We start from the raw sequence: 14253 nt of genomic DNA, 5'->3' as shown, positions 1-14253 counted from the left end.
TTCTCAGGAAGAAGTCAGGCAGAGACCAAAAGACAGAAAAAAAGGAGGTTTTATTACTCACTAGAACAGGAGCTAGTATTTGTAGCAAACATTAGTAATCTCACAAAAACTAACATCAGTTACTCTGGTAGTTGTAAAAATAATTTGTCTGAACTCAGAGAAGAGGAAGGAAAGTTTGTTCCTCATCAGGACATATCATAATTAAGGACACAAAGCTGAGAGAAAGGAGAGAGAAACAAACAAATGAAAGAATGAAAGATTCTTTCTTAACTGCAAAGATCAAGTCTCCACCCATAGTCATGGGGAAGAAGAAGGGAAAGCACAAATATCCCCCCACCTTGGGGAATATGCCCTACCTACCAGAAGGATATATTCCAGCATTCCCTAGATGTGCAGCCACTTATATACACCTTCCATCACAGAGCACCACCTCATAAATTACCCAATGAGGAATCCTGCACATACACAGGGCTCTGCCCATGCGTCTGGTCATTACCTCATGTTTTACCAACCGCTCTTCTTATATGTCCAGCTAAAACTGGTTTGTACTAGTTTGCAGATAAAACCGTTATTAGGCCTCTGGCTACAGTGAACAGGATGTGCTGAGGTCTGCAGTAACAAGCCCCAGAACAAACGCTCACAAAGCACAAAGAAGCATAGTTGCATAACAAAAGCCCCATAACATGCTTTACTTGCCGCACAGCCATTTTCTGCAGAACAAAAAGACTACCCTTTTACCAGCTGCGGTAAAAGAGGGCCTCGGTGCATGTCAAAATCATGCGCCGACACCAGCACAGGCCCCCTTTTGCCGTAGCTTGGTAAAAAGGGCCCACAGTGAGTAAAATGTTGTAATACTACTATCAAAATTTTAGTTCAATAACGATTTGATGATGAACGTGACTGTTGGGCAGACAGGATGGACCATGCAGGTCAATATCTGCCATCATTTACTATGTTACCAAATGCTTTCAATTAGGTAGGATGTGTAAAAATATTACAACATTTCAATCTCTAAGTTAAAGACACTAAGTCCTTTCAAATGATTATAACCATATTGCATGGGGTTTTCAACCCAGTCCTCGGGGTACACCCAGCCAGTCAGGGTTTTCAGGATATCCTCAAGAACTGGGTTGAAAACCTCTACCATACTGTGAAACATCAGACCCACAGTTATCTTTCTATGTTTCTTTAGAAAAATATGTTCTGTATTTAGGGGGCCTTTTGCTTAAGTGCAATAGGCTGTTAACGTGCAGCTTAGTGTGAAGTAACAGCCAATGCACAAAGTAACTGCTTTTACTGTATCTTTGCAGTTACCGTGCAGTAAACCATGTATTAAATTGCATTTTTTTGCCAAGGGGTGCAACTAGGCAGAGTGTAGATGGAGAATGGGTGCAGAGAGGTTTCAGCAGATAAAGCACTGCACGTACCACGTGTTGAGTAAAATACAGTTAGTGCAGGACCACTTATCGTTTTCTAAATAGGAGATGCTAAGTAGTTCTACGTTAACTACTACCTCAGGACTGTGTGCTAAGGGAACTTTTACCACAGGACCTGTATGAAAAATGCAGGGAAAGCCCCCAACAGGTGCCATGTTACATTTGCTGCTACCATGAGGTAAAATCCCATGTTAAGCTGTGGTAACTGCAAATTTTACTATGGTTTAGTAAGGCTGTGTCTGTGGGAGTTCCAATTGGGTCACAAAGCTATTTTAAAAGGTTCATATTCTATAGTAGCCTGAAAGTTGGAGTAAGTACAAACCTATGATTGCTGCTCTTCTCCCTCACCCTGTAAAAAACTATTAACTTACTTGTAGTAATACAATCTGATTAATTTTCTGCTCTTTGGTATGGAGATCCAGTTGGCTATACAAGTTCGAGACGTCCTCCACGTACAGACTGCTCATGCTCCCTAGCAGAGCCGTGCTGTCCACTTCACCACCTTCCTCGTCTACATCCTCTTCCTCTTCTAATGTAACTTTCGGCTGAATCTCAACAATCTCCTTTCGAGCCTTGAACATTAAAAAGAATGTGTAGGGTGATAATTGTATCAAAAAGCTGCTCAGTGTGTATCATGGTATATCTAGGATAATTATCAGGTTATTAATTAAGAAGTTACATTGAAATAAAAAATTGTTTCCCCTCTATAATCTTTCCCATCATAAAACTCCTATGATATGGCCCCCAAGCTTCATTTTAATCAGTTCTAAGCTCTCTCTGTCTGGCACTCAATGTTTGAACTTTTCCAGGACAGTTGAGAATTTCCAACAATGCTGTAAATATAATTTTGTAAATTAGTAAAGATGTTTTAAAGTTATAGTGTGTCAGTTGGTGCATTTGGCAGTAGACAGTCAATTTTCAAGAAGCCTTTCAGGCTCATTTTCGAAAGAGAAGGACAACCATCTTTCGACACAAATTGGAAGATGGGCGTCCTTCTCACAGGGTCGCCCAAATCGGTATAATCGAAAGCTGATTTTGGCCGTCCCCAACTGCTTTCTGTCGCGGGGATGACCAAAGTTCACGGGGGCGTGTCGGAGGCATAGCGAAGGCGGGCGTGCCTAACACATGGATGTCCTCGACCCATAATGGAAAAAGAAAGGGCATCCCTGATGAGCACTTGGACGACTTTACCTGGTCCTGTTTTTCTTACAACCAAGGCACAAAAAGGTGCCCGAACTGACCAGATGACTACCAGAGAGAATCGGGGATGACCTCCCCTTACTCTCCCAGTGGCCACTAACCCCCTCCCACCCTAAAAAAAAAACGTTAAAAAATATTTTGTGCCAGCCTCTATGCCAGACTCAAATGTCATACTTGGGTCCATCACAGCAGTATGCAGGTCCCTGGAGCAGTTTTAGTGGGTGCAGTGCACTTTAGGCAGGCGGACCCAGGCCCATCCCCCCCTAACTGTTACACTTGTGGTGGTAAATGTGAGCCCTCCAAAACCCACCACAAACCCACTGTACCCACATCTAGGTGCCCCCTTCACCTGTAAGGGCTATGGTAGTGGTGTACAGTTGGGAGTAGTGGGTTTTGGGGGGCTCAGCACACAAGGTAAGGGAGCTATGTACCTGGGAGCAATTTATGAAGTCCACTGCAGTGCCCCCTAGGGTGCCCGGTTGGTGTCCTGGCATCTCAGGGGGACCAGTGCACTACAAATGCTGGCTCCTCCCATGACCAAAGGGCTTGCATTTGGTCGCTTCTGAGATGGGCGTCCTTGGTTTCCATTATTGCCGAAAATCAGAAACGACCAAGTCTAGGGACGGCCATCTCTAAGGACAACCTAAATTTCAAGATTTGGGCGTCCCTGACCGTATTATCAATAATAAGGGTTGCCCTGCCCCTCCACTGATGGTGTTTTGGTTCATGGAATGGAATACACCTAAAAAAAACTACCTTTTTAAATAAACTGAGTAGCCCCTATTTTTATGGCCCCAGGAAAGCAGCTAATTACCTCAAAAATAAAATTCCAAACAATAAATACCTAGGATCAGAAGCCCCAAGTATAAATCTCTTTGTTGTCATGCATTTTCCTTAATAGCTTTTGGGGCAGAGACATCAGCATGCAGAACAGCATTTTACGTGCTCAGGTAAGTGTTTATAAAATCACCCCACTATGCACATGCATAAAAATAAGCTATTTTATGTGATATACAGTGGGGGAAATAAGTATTTGATCCCTTGCTGATTTTGTAAGTTTGCCCACTGACAAAGACATGAGCAGCCCATAATTGAAGGGTAGGTTATTGGTAACAGTGAGAGATAGCACATCACAAATTAAATCCGGAAAATCACATTGTGGAAAGTATATGAATTTATTTGCATTCTGCAGAGGGAAATAAGTATTTAATCCCTCTGGCAAACAAGACCTAATACTTGGTGGCAAAACCCTTGTTGGCAAGCACAGCGGTCAGACGTCTTCTGTAGTTGATGATGAGGTTTGCACACATGTCAGGAGGAATTTTGGTCCACTCCTCTTTGCAGATCATCTCTAAATCATTAAGAGTTCTGGGCTGTCGCTTGGCAACTCGCAGCTTCAGCTCCCTCCATAAGTTTTCAATGGGATTAAGGTCTGGTGACTGGCTAGGCCACTCCATGACCCTAATGTGCTTCTTCCTGAGCCACTCCTTTGTTGCCTTGGCTGTATATTTTGGGTCATTGTCGTGCTGGAAGACCCAGCCACGACCCATTTTTAAGGCCCTGGCGGAGGGAAGGAGGTTGTCACTCAGAATTGTACGGTACATGGCCCCATCCATTCTCCCATTGATGCGGTGAAGTAGTCCTGTGCCCTTAGCAGAGAAACACCCCCAAAACATAACATTTCCACCTCCATGCTTGACAGTGGGGACGGTGTTCTTTGGGTCATAGGCAGCATTTCTCTTCCTCCAAACACGGCGAGTTGAGTTCATGCCAAAGAGCTCAATTTTTGTCTCATCTGACCACAGCACCTTCTCCCAATCACTCTCGGCATCATCCAGGTGTTCACTGGCAAACTTCAGACGGGCCGTCACATGTGCCTTCTGGAGCAGGGGGACCTTGCGGGCACTGCAGGATTGCAATCCGTTATGTCGTAATGTGTTACCAATGGTTTTCGTGGTGACAGTGGTCCCAGCTGCCTTGAGATCATTGACAAGTTCCCCCCTTGTAGTTGTAGGCTGATTTCTAACCTTCCTCATGATCAAGGATACCCCACGAGGTGAGATTTTGCGTGGAGCCCCAGATCTTTGTCGATTGACAGTCATTTTGTACTTCTTCCATTTTCTTACTATGGCACCAACAGTTGTCTCCTTCTCGCCCAGCGTCTTACTGATGGTTTTGTAGCCCATTCCAGCCTTGTGCAGGTGTATGATCTTGTCCCTGACATCCTTAGACAGCTCCTTGCTCTTGGCCATTTTGTAGAGGTTAGAGTCTGACTGATTCACTGAGTCTGTGGACAGGTGTCTTTCATACAGGTGACCATTGCCGACAGCTGTCTGTCATGCAGGTAACGAGTTGATTTGGAGCATCTACCTGGTCTGTAGGGGCCAGATCTCTTACTGGTTGGTGGGGGATCAAATACTTATTTCCCTCTGCAGAATGCAAATAAATTCATATACTTTCCACAATGTGATTTTCCGGATTTAATTTGTGATGTGCTATCTCTCACTGTTACCAATAACCTACCCTTCAATTATGGGCTGCTCATGTCTTTGTCAGTGGGCAAACTTACAAAATCAGCAAGGGATCAAATACTTATTTCCCCCACTGTATGCATAGATGTTTCTGGTAGTATAACATACACAAAAGTGCACCCAATCTTACTGGAACATACATACACAAATTTACGTCTGCCTGAGAGCTTTTGGGCAGGCTATTCTATACAGGCAGACAAGCATATATGTTACCTTTATAAAATATACGCCCATGTGTCATCCCTGCCTAGGAACCCTGCTATAAAATTACCCTTCTAGGGCTAGATTTACTAAAGTGCAGATAATGGGACATGTTAAATAACATATGTTCATGCACGCTAACATCTTTTAATAAATCTAGCCCTTAGTTTCTGTTAGAAGAATACTGGCAAGATGTTCTTACTTTATAGCAGCACATCACGCACATTATGGAGCATGAAATCAGTTAGAATCATAATGAAAGCTCCCCAGTCTGGTACTGGGAGATTTGGACAGCAGAGAACACCAGAACCTTGCTGCTGTTCAATTGATTTATGACATTTCTCATTGTGGGGTCCTTTTACTAAACCTCAGTAGAAAAAGGCCTTAGCGCATGGTATTGCAGAACATTTCTGTGTGCTATGGCCATTTCTACCGTGGCCTTAAAATTGCTAATTTTCTATTTTTCTTTTCAGGCCGTTTGCTAATAATAAATTAGCGCATGGCAACTGTAAAAAAAAACAACAACATGGAAGAGCTTACTGTCTCCTATTTAGGAGGCGGGATTGGGGACCCCCGCCAGCAAACAAGGTACCTGATGTGGCGGTGGGGCGGGTGGCGACGGGGGGGGGGGGGGGTCAAATGTGGAGGGGGCCAGGGCATAATCTGTGGGGGCCCATGCTCCATTGGCCCCACGTAGCTATGCCCCTGACATAAAGTAGCACATATGAGTTTATCTTGTTGGGCAGACTGAATGGACCGTACAGGTCGTTCTCTGCCGTCATCTACTATGTTACTATGCTTCAACGTATCCTGCGTTAGGCCACTTTTGCTATGTTAAACACGCATAGCACTTAACATGGTTTAGTAAAAGGGCCCCTTCATTAGGTCCAATCAAACAAAAGTGCAATGTTGATCTGTATTATTGAATAAACAGTAAATTCTACATTTCAGTTCTTCTCAAGCTCCATCCAGGTGGATTTGGGGGGGTGGGGGGTGGGAGAGGGGAAAGGAACCAGAATGACTGAAGCCTTGTTTGTACGTTTGGGAAGCTGCCAGGTGTTCTTGACCTGGATTGGCCGCTGTTGGGGACAGGATGCTGGGCTTGATGGGCCTTTGGTCTTTTCCCAGTATGGCATTACTTATGTAGTTATAATGTCACCCACTGATACAATAAGAATCACTCTACTTTAAGATCAACGCTTTCAATCTTCTTGAGCTTCAGAGCTCTCTCGATGACATCCAGTTCTTTCTGAGTACGCTCTTTCAGGGGATAATTCTTCACCTCATAGCCTGTGTGGAAGGCCTTGAATGTAAATGATAAAAATAAATGAGTAGACTCAGATTACAAAAGAATTGGTTTTGCTGTTCTATATATAACATATTGGCTCAATATTTCATGCATTTAAAATCCTGCATTTACAAATCCAAATGTCTCTTTCCATTGATATTAAAAGCTATTCCATTCTGATTGTTTTGGGAATAATTAATAGTTCTGTAGAAACATTTCTCATGACATAACTAAGTCATTCTAGGTGGTTTGAAAGTTCACATACTGAACACTGTACCCACAAACCCCCAGATTCTATAAAGGACACCCAAATTTGGGCATCCAAAATTGGGCGCAGATCCCAGATCGATGCCCAAAATAATTAGTTAGTGGGTTCCAATGATTTAATTATTGGAGATAACAAGCACTTAGTTGGCACTAATTATGATTTGGGTGCCAATCTGGCTGCATGCTATTCTTTTTTTTATTTATTTATTTTTTATTTGTAGAAGATGTTTATTGAAAATCCCAACACAGAAAAATACAATCAACAAATGCAAGAAGCACATAAAATACCGAAGTACAAAAATCCATAATGTCAGGATATTCCAAAAGCAAGTTATCCATTACAAAACCTTCCATATTTTTAAGTTTGTAAGTAGGTTAGCCGCCCCCCCCCCCCCCCCCCCCCCCCGATGGATAGGGTCCCAGGCTGGACACATGAATCACTGTAGAGAAAAAGAAGAAACTCCTCAAGGAGTTGCAGGACAAAAAATGGGGGCCCAAATACCCTCCCCCACTTAGGAAGCAGCTTGCGTTTCTCCACCACCAAATGTTCCATATCACAGAGATACCATAATTTAGTAATTCACTGTAACAGAGAAGGTACTGCATGATGTTTCCAGTGGTGAGCCAAGTTAAGACAGGCTGCATGTGCTGCCTAGTGGACCAGCAGAAATTGATGATGGGTAAATCCCGATGGTTTCTTGCTAAATAAAAAGATCACTGGGTTTCATTGCACCTGGCAACCAATCCAACGCTGCAAACAAGTGTGCACCACCTGACAGTATACTTTAGCCTTGGGACAGGTCCAGCAAATATGATCCATGGTACCCACTTCTGCACAGCCCCTCCAACAACGAGAGGTACAGCCAGGAAACATACGATATAATCGAGCAGGCGTAAGGTAACAGTGATAGAAGACCTTAATTGCATTTTCTTTAATCAAAGTCGCCAAGGAAGACTTCAACAAAGCCTTCTCCAAAACAGTCCAATCGTCTGTAGAAAGAAAAAAAATCCCAACTCCCTTTCTCAATTAACCCTATGGAGATGATAGAGTGTAATTCTCTTGCACAAAAAGATATACAAACAAGTAATAAGCCCCCTAGTGAATACTCCAAATAGTCCTCCCTCACGATACATGACTTAGTTGCTGGATTAGTCAAGAAGTGCTTTGTTTGAACATAAGCATAGCTGTCCGAAGGTGAGAGCTGATAAGCCTCAGAAAGGGATTCAAAAGATAAAAATTCAGTGTCATCAAAAAACTGTTCCCGCCTCGGCCAGTCCCAGTTGAGCCCAACGGGAGAAAAGGTGCCCCTCCAGCTCTCAGAGGAACAACAGGTTGCCTGCCAATGGAGTAGATAAAATCTCGTGAGGCATAACAAAAAGAGAGTCCCAATAATAAAAAGTAGCAGCAATAACAGGCTCTAGGCTCCTCCCAGAGGAGAGCGGCTTCTGCGTTGGCACTCGGCTCCGGACTGTGGATGATGTTTTGGTTACTTTAAGTAGATGGGAGTGGGAGTTCCATCCGCAACAGTTGAAGGTTTGCTGATACACACTTTTACCGAGATAAATGTATTTTCAGTGAATAGTCTTTTGTAGTGTTTAGTATGATGTAATATCAATACCTTTTTACCATTTAAGATAACGGGGAGGGTGGGAGAGAGGGATAGGAGGGTGGGAGAAAACTGTTAAAATATTTGATGACGCCTTTTATGTTATAGTTCACAAGTGGAAGTTGCAATGTTGGCATTTCTGTTTTGGCCAGTAATTGAATGCTATGTATTGTGCCTGTCATTAATAAAAAATGGTGAAACATAAAAAAGTAGCAGCAATAGTGGGACACACAGCCTCTGGCAATTGCCAGTACTTGCAAGGGAACCAGATAAGATGCTTCAAGAGTCAAGAGCCTACCACAGTCTCTTCCAAATGAAGTCACAGAAGCATAAAACCACTCTACCGCTGCCTGCGCATGAGCACCACGAAAGTACTAAAACAAGTTCGGGACACCAACCAGCTTATTTTTGAAAGAGAAAGACGCCCATATTTCGACCCAAATCGGGATATGGGCGTCTTTCTCCCGTGGGCGCCCAAATCGGTATAATCAAAAGCTGAATTTGGGCGTCTTCAACTGCAATCTGTCGCGGAAACAGCCAAAGTTGACGGGGGCGTGTTGGAGGCGTGGTGAAGGCGGGACTAGGGCGTGGTTATCGGCCGAGGAGAGATGGGCGTCCTCGGCCAATAATCGAAAAAAGAAAGGCGTTTTTAGCGTGAATTTGGGTCACTTTTTTTTTACCCTTTTTTTCACAAACAAGTCCCAAAAAAGTGCCCTAAATGACCAGATGACCACCGGAGGGAATCGGGGATGACCACCCCTGACTCCCCCAGTGGTCACTAACCCCCTCCCATCCAAAAAAAACAACTTTAAAAACTTTTTTTCCAGCCTGTATGCCAGCCTTAAATGTCATACCCAGCTCCATCACAGCAGTATGCAGGTCCCTGGAGCAGTTGTTAGTGGGTGCAGTGGACTTCAGGCAGGTGGACCCAGGCCCATCCCCCCCTACCTGTCACACTTGTGGTGGTAAATGGGAGCGCTCCAAACTGCCCCCAAAACCCACTGTACCCACATCTAGGTGCCCCCCTTCAGCCATAAGTGCTATGGTAATGGTGTAGAGTTGTGGGCAGTGGGTTTTGGGGAGGGGAGTTGGGGGGCTCAGCACCCAAGGGAAGGGAGCTATGAACTTCAAAGGTAGTTAACTTTTTTTTAATTGTTACAAGTGCCCCCTAGGGTGCCCGGTTGGTGTCCTGGCATGTGAGGGGGACCAGTGCACTACGAATCCTGGCCCCTCCCACGACCCAATGCCTTGGATTTGTTCGTTTTTGAGCTGGGCGCCTTTGGTTTCCATTATCGCTGAAAACGAAACCGCCCAGCTCAAATCCGCACATATCCGATGCATTTGGCTGGCACAAGCCGTATTATCGGAAAAAAGATGGACGCCCATTTTTTTGAAAATACTGTTTGTCCCGCCCCTTCACATATCCGTTCTCGGAGATAGACGCCCATGGAGATGGGCGTTCGCGTTCGATTATGCCCCTCCATGCCCTCCAAGTCTCCCCTGTATATAAAAACCTTCTGAGGAAGTCGAGGGCGATTAAACAAATAAGATGAGTCTCCTTAGATGCTCACTTAAAAGAGAAGGAGGCCCTTAAGATGTCCACTACTATATGGGAAGCCAAACCCACAGATTTTGTAGCATTCAGCTTATAGCCCGACTGCTAAATAAGCCTCAATTTCCTTCAACAGGTTAGGTTAGGATACTAGGGACCGAGTCAAGGACAATAGAACATCATCCGTTATTGTGTTAGACTGCATATGTTGTGGGAACTGCAGCCTATGTCTTAGAGGAAAAGGGGAAAAGAAAGGGAGAACCTGCCCCCCCAATATATATATATATATATATATATAATCTTTAGGGAGGGTGGGCAGGTGTGTATGTGGTATGTCTGTGGTTTGAATGGTTGTATGGTTGGCAGTCTTGGGTGTTTTAATTAAAAATCTTACAGTGACTGCATAACTGTTATGCACGCCTCTGGATCAGAAACAGCCAGAGATCGTGGGACTTCTATTGGTCACTTACTGCTAACTACTGTACTGTACTTGTGCACTTCAATGTGTTCTGTTGTACAGTTCTTTGTCTCAGCCATTGGCCAGTTTGCTGTTCACATAAATAAAGGGTAATAAAAAAAAAGAACACTGTCTGCAAACAATGCTACGTTAAACTCCCTGTCCCCCTGCACTATCCCCCACTAATATCTTGATTCACTCAAACGGCATCTGCAAAGGGTTCCATAACCTGAGCAAATAATAAAGGAGACAGAGAGCATCCCTGATGAGTACCATGTGATAAAGTGAACCACCCCGAGTTACCCCTCTTTACATGCACACAAGCTTTGAGTGATGCACAGAATCCCTGAATCCACCAGCAATAAAAAGATCTTGACACGAAACACCTAGCCACCCGCCTAGGGCTACCCCACGGCCACTTAGTCTGTCCCCAGCACTGCTCAGGTCTGCCTGCACCTGCCATTTGTGCTATACACTAGCAACTTCCTCCCACTGACTGGGACCCAACCGCCTCTGGGTGAGTCTTCTGCTCTCAAATTATTCCCCAGTGATTTCTAGGACATTGGGGCCAACTCCCAGGGGTCCCACAGTTCCTAGAAAGCACTCACAGACCCAACAAACAAACCATCAGGATTCTTAGTCAGTCCAGACAAGCAGAGGTATTAAACTAAAGAAGGTTTATTGTCATCAAAAATATTGAGCAGTGAACCATAAAACAGATGGAACAAAAACAGAACATAATAACAGGTAGCTGAATATGGATCAATTATAAAACTATCTAAACATTCTATCACTACCTGAATAGTGCCTGGCAAGTACAGGAAATATAGCTGCTCACAAGTTACAAAATATAACTGATCACAGGGTCTCAGTAGAGAGCTCTTTCTCCCTCTACTTCCAAACTGACACTAACTAATTACCTCAAAGTCAGCTGGAGAAAAAAAAAAAAACCCCTGTCCCTTCTGGTACAGCTTTAAAAAAAAAAAAAAAAAAAAGACAATTGCCATCTGCTGGCCAACCAGGAGAAACACATATCATCAGCAAAACAACCAGGAGAAATACATATCATCAGCAAAACAATACCGTTTATAGGTTCAGAAATCAAATGTTTCGCCACAGATCTTATCCAAAACTTTTTCACAACCTTATCAAGAAAAGCCCAGTGCATCCTGTCAAATGCTTTCTTGGCATTTAGCCCAAGCAGGCACAGGGGGACATTCCTTTGTTTAGAGACATACAACAAATCCACCATCCACCGGATATTAGCCACAGCCTGCCGCTGTGGCATAAACCCAACCTAGTCCAGATGAATAAGCGAGGGGAGCACCAAAGCTAGCCTATTCGCTAGAACTTTAGCCAAAATTTTTAGATCTGTGTTCAAGATAGATATAGGACAGTAGGAAGCACAGTCCACCTTATCTTTAGCTGGTTTCGGGATTGCTGCCAACCAAGCCTCCAACATTGAGGGGTGCAAAGGCTCACCGCCACAAACTGCATTAATAATCAACATCAAGAACAGGGCAAGATCAACAGCAAAGGCCTTGTAAAACTCATTAGTAAAGCCATGCATTCCAGGAGACTTTCCAGTAGGCAAAGCCTTATTAATCTGAAGAACCTCCTCATTATTATTATTATTATTAGCATTTATATAGCGCTACCAGACGCACGCACGCACGCACGCAAGCACGCAGTGCTGAACAGTTGACACAAAGAGACAGTCCCTGCTCAAAAGAGCTTATAATCTAAATGATACAGACAGACAAGACAGTTACGGGTGAGGGAAGTAATGGGTGAGAAGGAAGGACGGGACATGGGAGGGCAATTGAGTATTGGCTAGGAGCTAAAAGCAGCAGTGAAAAGGTGGGTTTTTAGCATAGATTTGAAAACAGAGATGGAACTAGACGTATAGGTTCGGGTAGTGATGAGGTTGGTGCACAAGTCCCCATTAAGAGGCAAAATCCACTAAGACTACAGTACCCAGAACCCCTTTTAGGATGGTGTGGGAAAGGAGGAGTGCAGTCCTAGCAAAGATGGGGAAAAAATAGCTTAGAGAAAGGTTTGTCAGTTTTACCAGCCCCCACTAGGGGGAGTGTCAGGGATGACGCTCAATACCCTTGGCTGAGAAAGTAGTATGTGATTCCTCCTGGGTGTGGTGAGCAAAGGGAGGAATTTTCGAGAACAAGACGCGCAGAGAGGTGGCTCTGAGGGGGAAGAAACCATAGAGTATGTGGAGGAGGGGAAGAACATGCCTCTAGAACCCCCAGCAAAGCCTGTAGTTATGGAATGGGAAACTACAGAACAAGAGAACTCCAGCAACTAAAGGCAGTGTGGAAGGACACAGGTGAATAAGTACTGTGTAGTGGGAGATGTGCTGCCAGTCCTTGTTATAGAAGAAAATGTTCCATTCCATGTGGAAACTCAAAAGAGTAAAACCTTTCTTCCCAAGAGCCATTTTTCGGAACCTGGTTCAATCAATGGTATTAAGTCACCTGGACTACTGCAATGCACTCTATATTGGCTTTAAAGAACAAACCATCAAAAAACTTCAAACAGCCCAGAACACCGCAGCCAGACTCATACTTAGGAAAACAAAATATGAAAGTGCAAAACCCTTGAGAAAGAAATTACACTGGCTCCCACTTATAGAACGTACAGCGTTCAAGATCTGCACGACTGTTCACAAAATCATTTACAGAGATGCCCCAACCTACATGCTAGACCTAGTGGACCTACCACCTAGAAACGCTAAAAAATCTTCCCGCACCTTTCTCAACCTACACTTCCCCAGCTGTAAAGGATTAAAATACAAACTAACTCACGCGACTAGCTTTTCTTATATGGGTACACAGTTGTGGAACACACTTCCAATTCACATAAGAACGATCAGTGAATTAACTAACTTCTGCAAATCACTGGAGACTTACCTCTTTGACAAAGCCTACCACGAGAACCCATAGCTAACCATAACACAACACCCTCTCAACTCTAGGCAGAATGTATCTCTTTTCAACTACTTGATTAATTCCTCTTGTCTCCCTTGACTTCTCTGTAACATCAAATGTATACTTCATCCTGTATGGCGATGCCACAACAGGTCTTTGTAAGCCACATTGAGCCTGCAAATTGGTTGGGAAAATGTGGGATACAAGTGAAATAAATAAAATAAATAAAGTAAAAAAAGGTTGCTGATATTTTTGCTGAATTGATGAACTTATTAAGATAAACTGTTTAAACAGCTTGGGAGCGGGGGAATTGGGTGAAGCCTTACCAGATATTTAAGGGCTATAGCTACGGGCTGCTGGCCCGGAAGCTTATAAACTGTTGGAAAGAATGACTCACTGGGATCATTATTAGGGGAACTTTTCTCTGCTGCATAACCAGTCAACCCAGACAATGGGAATTTAGTTCCAGGAGAATCCTACCTGGACCCTTTGGGGTCTTTTGAATTGTACTGTGTGTTCGTGAGAGGAAACAGGCATTCAGAAGAGGACCTGCTGCAGCTCCTAGAGACTTCAGCCACAGCCCTGAGGGATTATACACCGGAGCCTCCAAAGAGGCAAACTGTGCAGCAGACAGTGAAGGAAGAGTTTGAGCCATCAACGACGCCTCAGTAATGGCAAGAGTCAGAGGTGTAAAGATTTTGGTAAAAACATTGAAAAACCCGTATTTGAGATGATTTAGTCAAAAGAACCCCACCAGCATCCCGCAGCCGCA

The 14253-nt window shown here is 44.0% G+C and overlaps 1 protein-coding gene across 1 annotated transcript in view; it reads right to left on the bottom strand.

Moving 5' to 3' along the window:
• CFAP43 (cilia and flagella associated protein 43) overlaps window positions 1-14253 on the bottom strand; it is a 254521-nt gene that overhangs the window by 83839 nt on the left and 156429 nt on the right. Inside the window, exons 22-23 of the mRNA XM_030202783.1 lie at window positions 6555-6671; window positions 1808-2008 (exon numbers count right to left, since the gene is read on the bottom strand). Of these exons, the coding sequence (XP_030058643.1) occupies window positions 1808-2008; window positions 6555-6671 (318 nt within the window). The remainder of the gene's footprint in view (window positions 1-1807; window positions 2009-6554; window positions 6672-14253) is intronic.

Source organism: Microcaecilia unicolor, chromosome 5 (assembly GCF_901765095.1).
Source record: "Microcaecilia unicolor chromosome 5, aMicUni1.1, whole genome shotgun sequence".
Taxonomy (NCBI): domain Eukaryota; kingdom Metazoa; phylum Chordata; class Amphibia; order Gymnophiona; family Siphonopidae; genus Microcaecilia; species Microcaecilia unicolor.
This window is presented reverse-complemented; position numbering and strand designations above follow the sequence as displayed.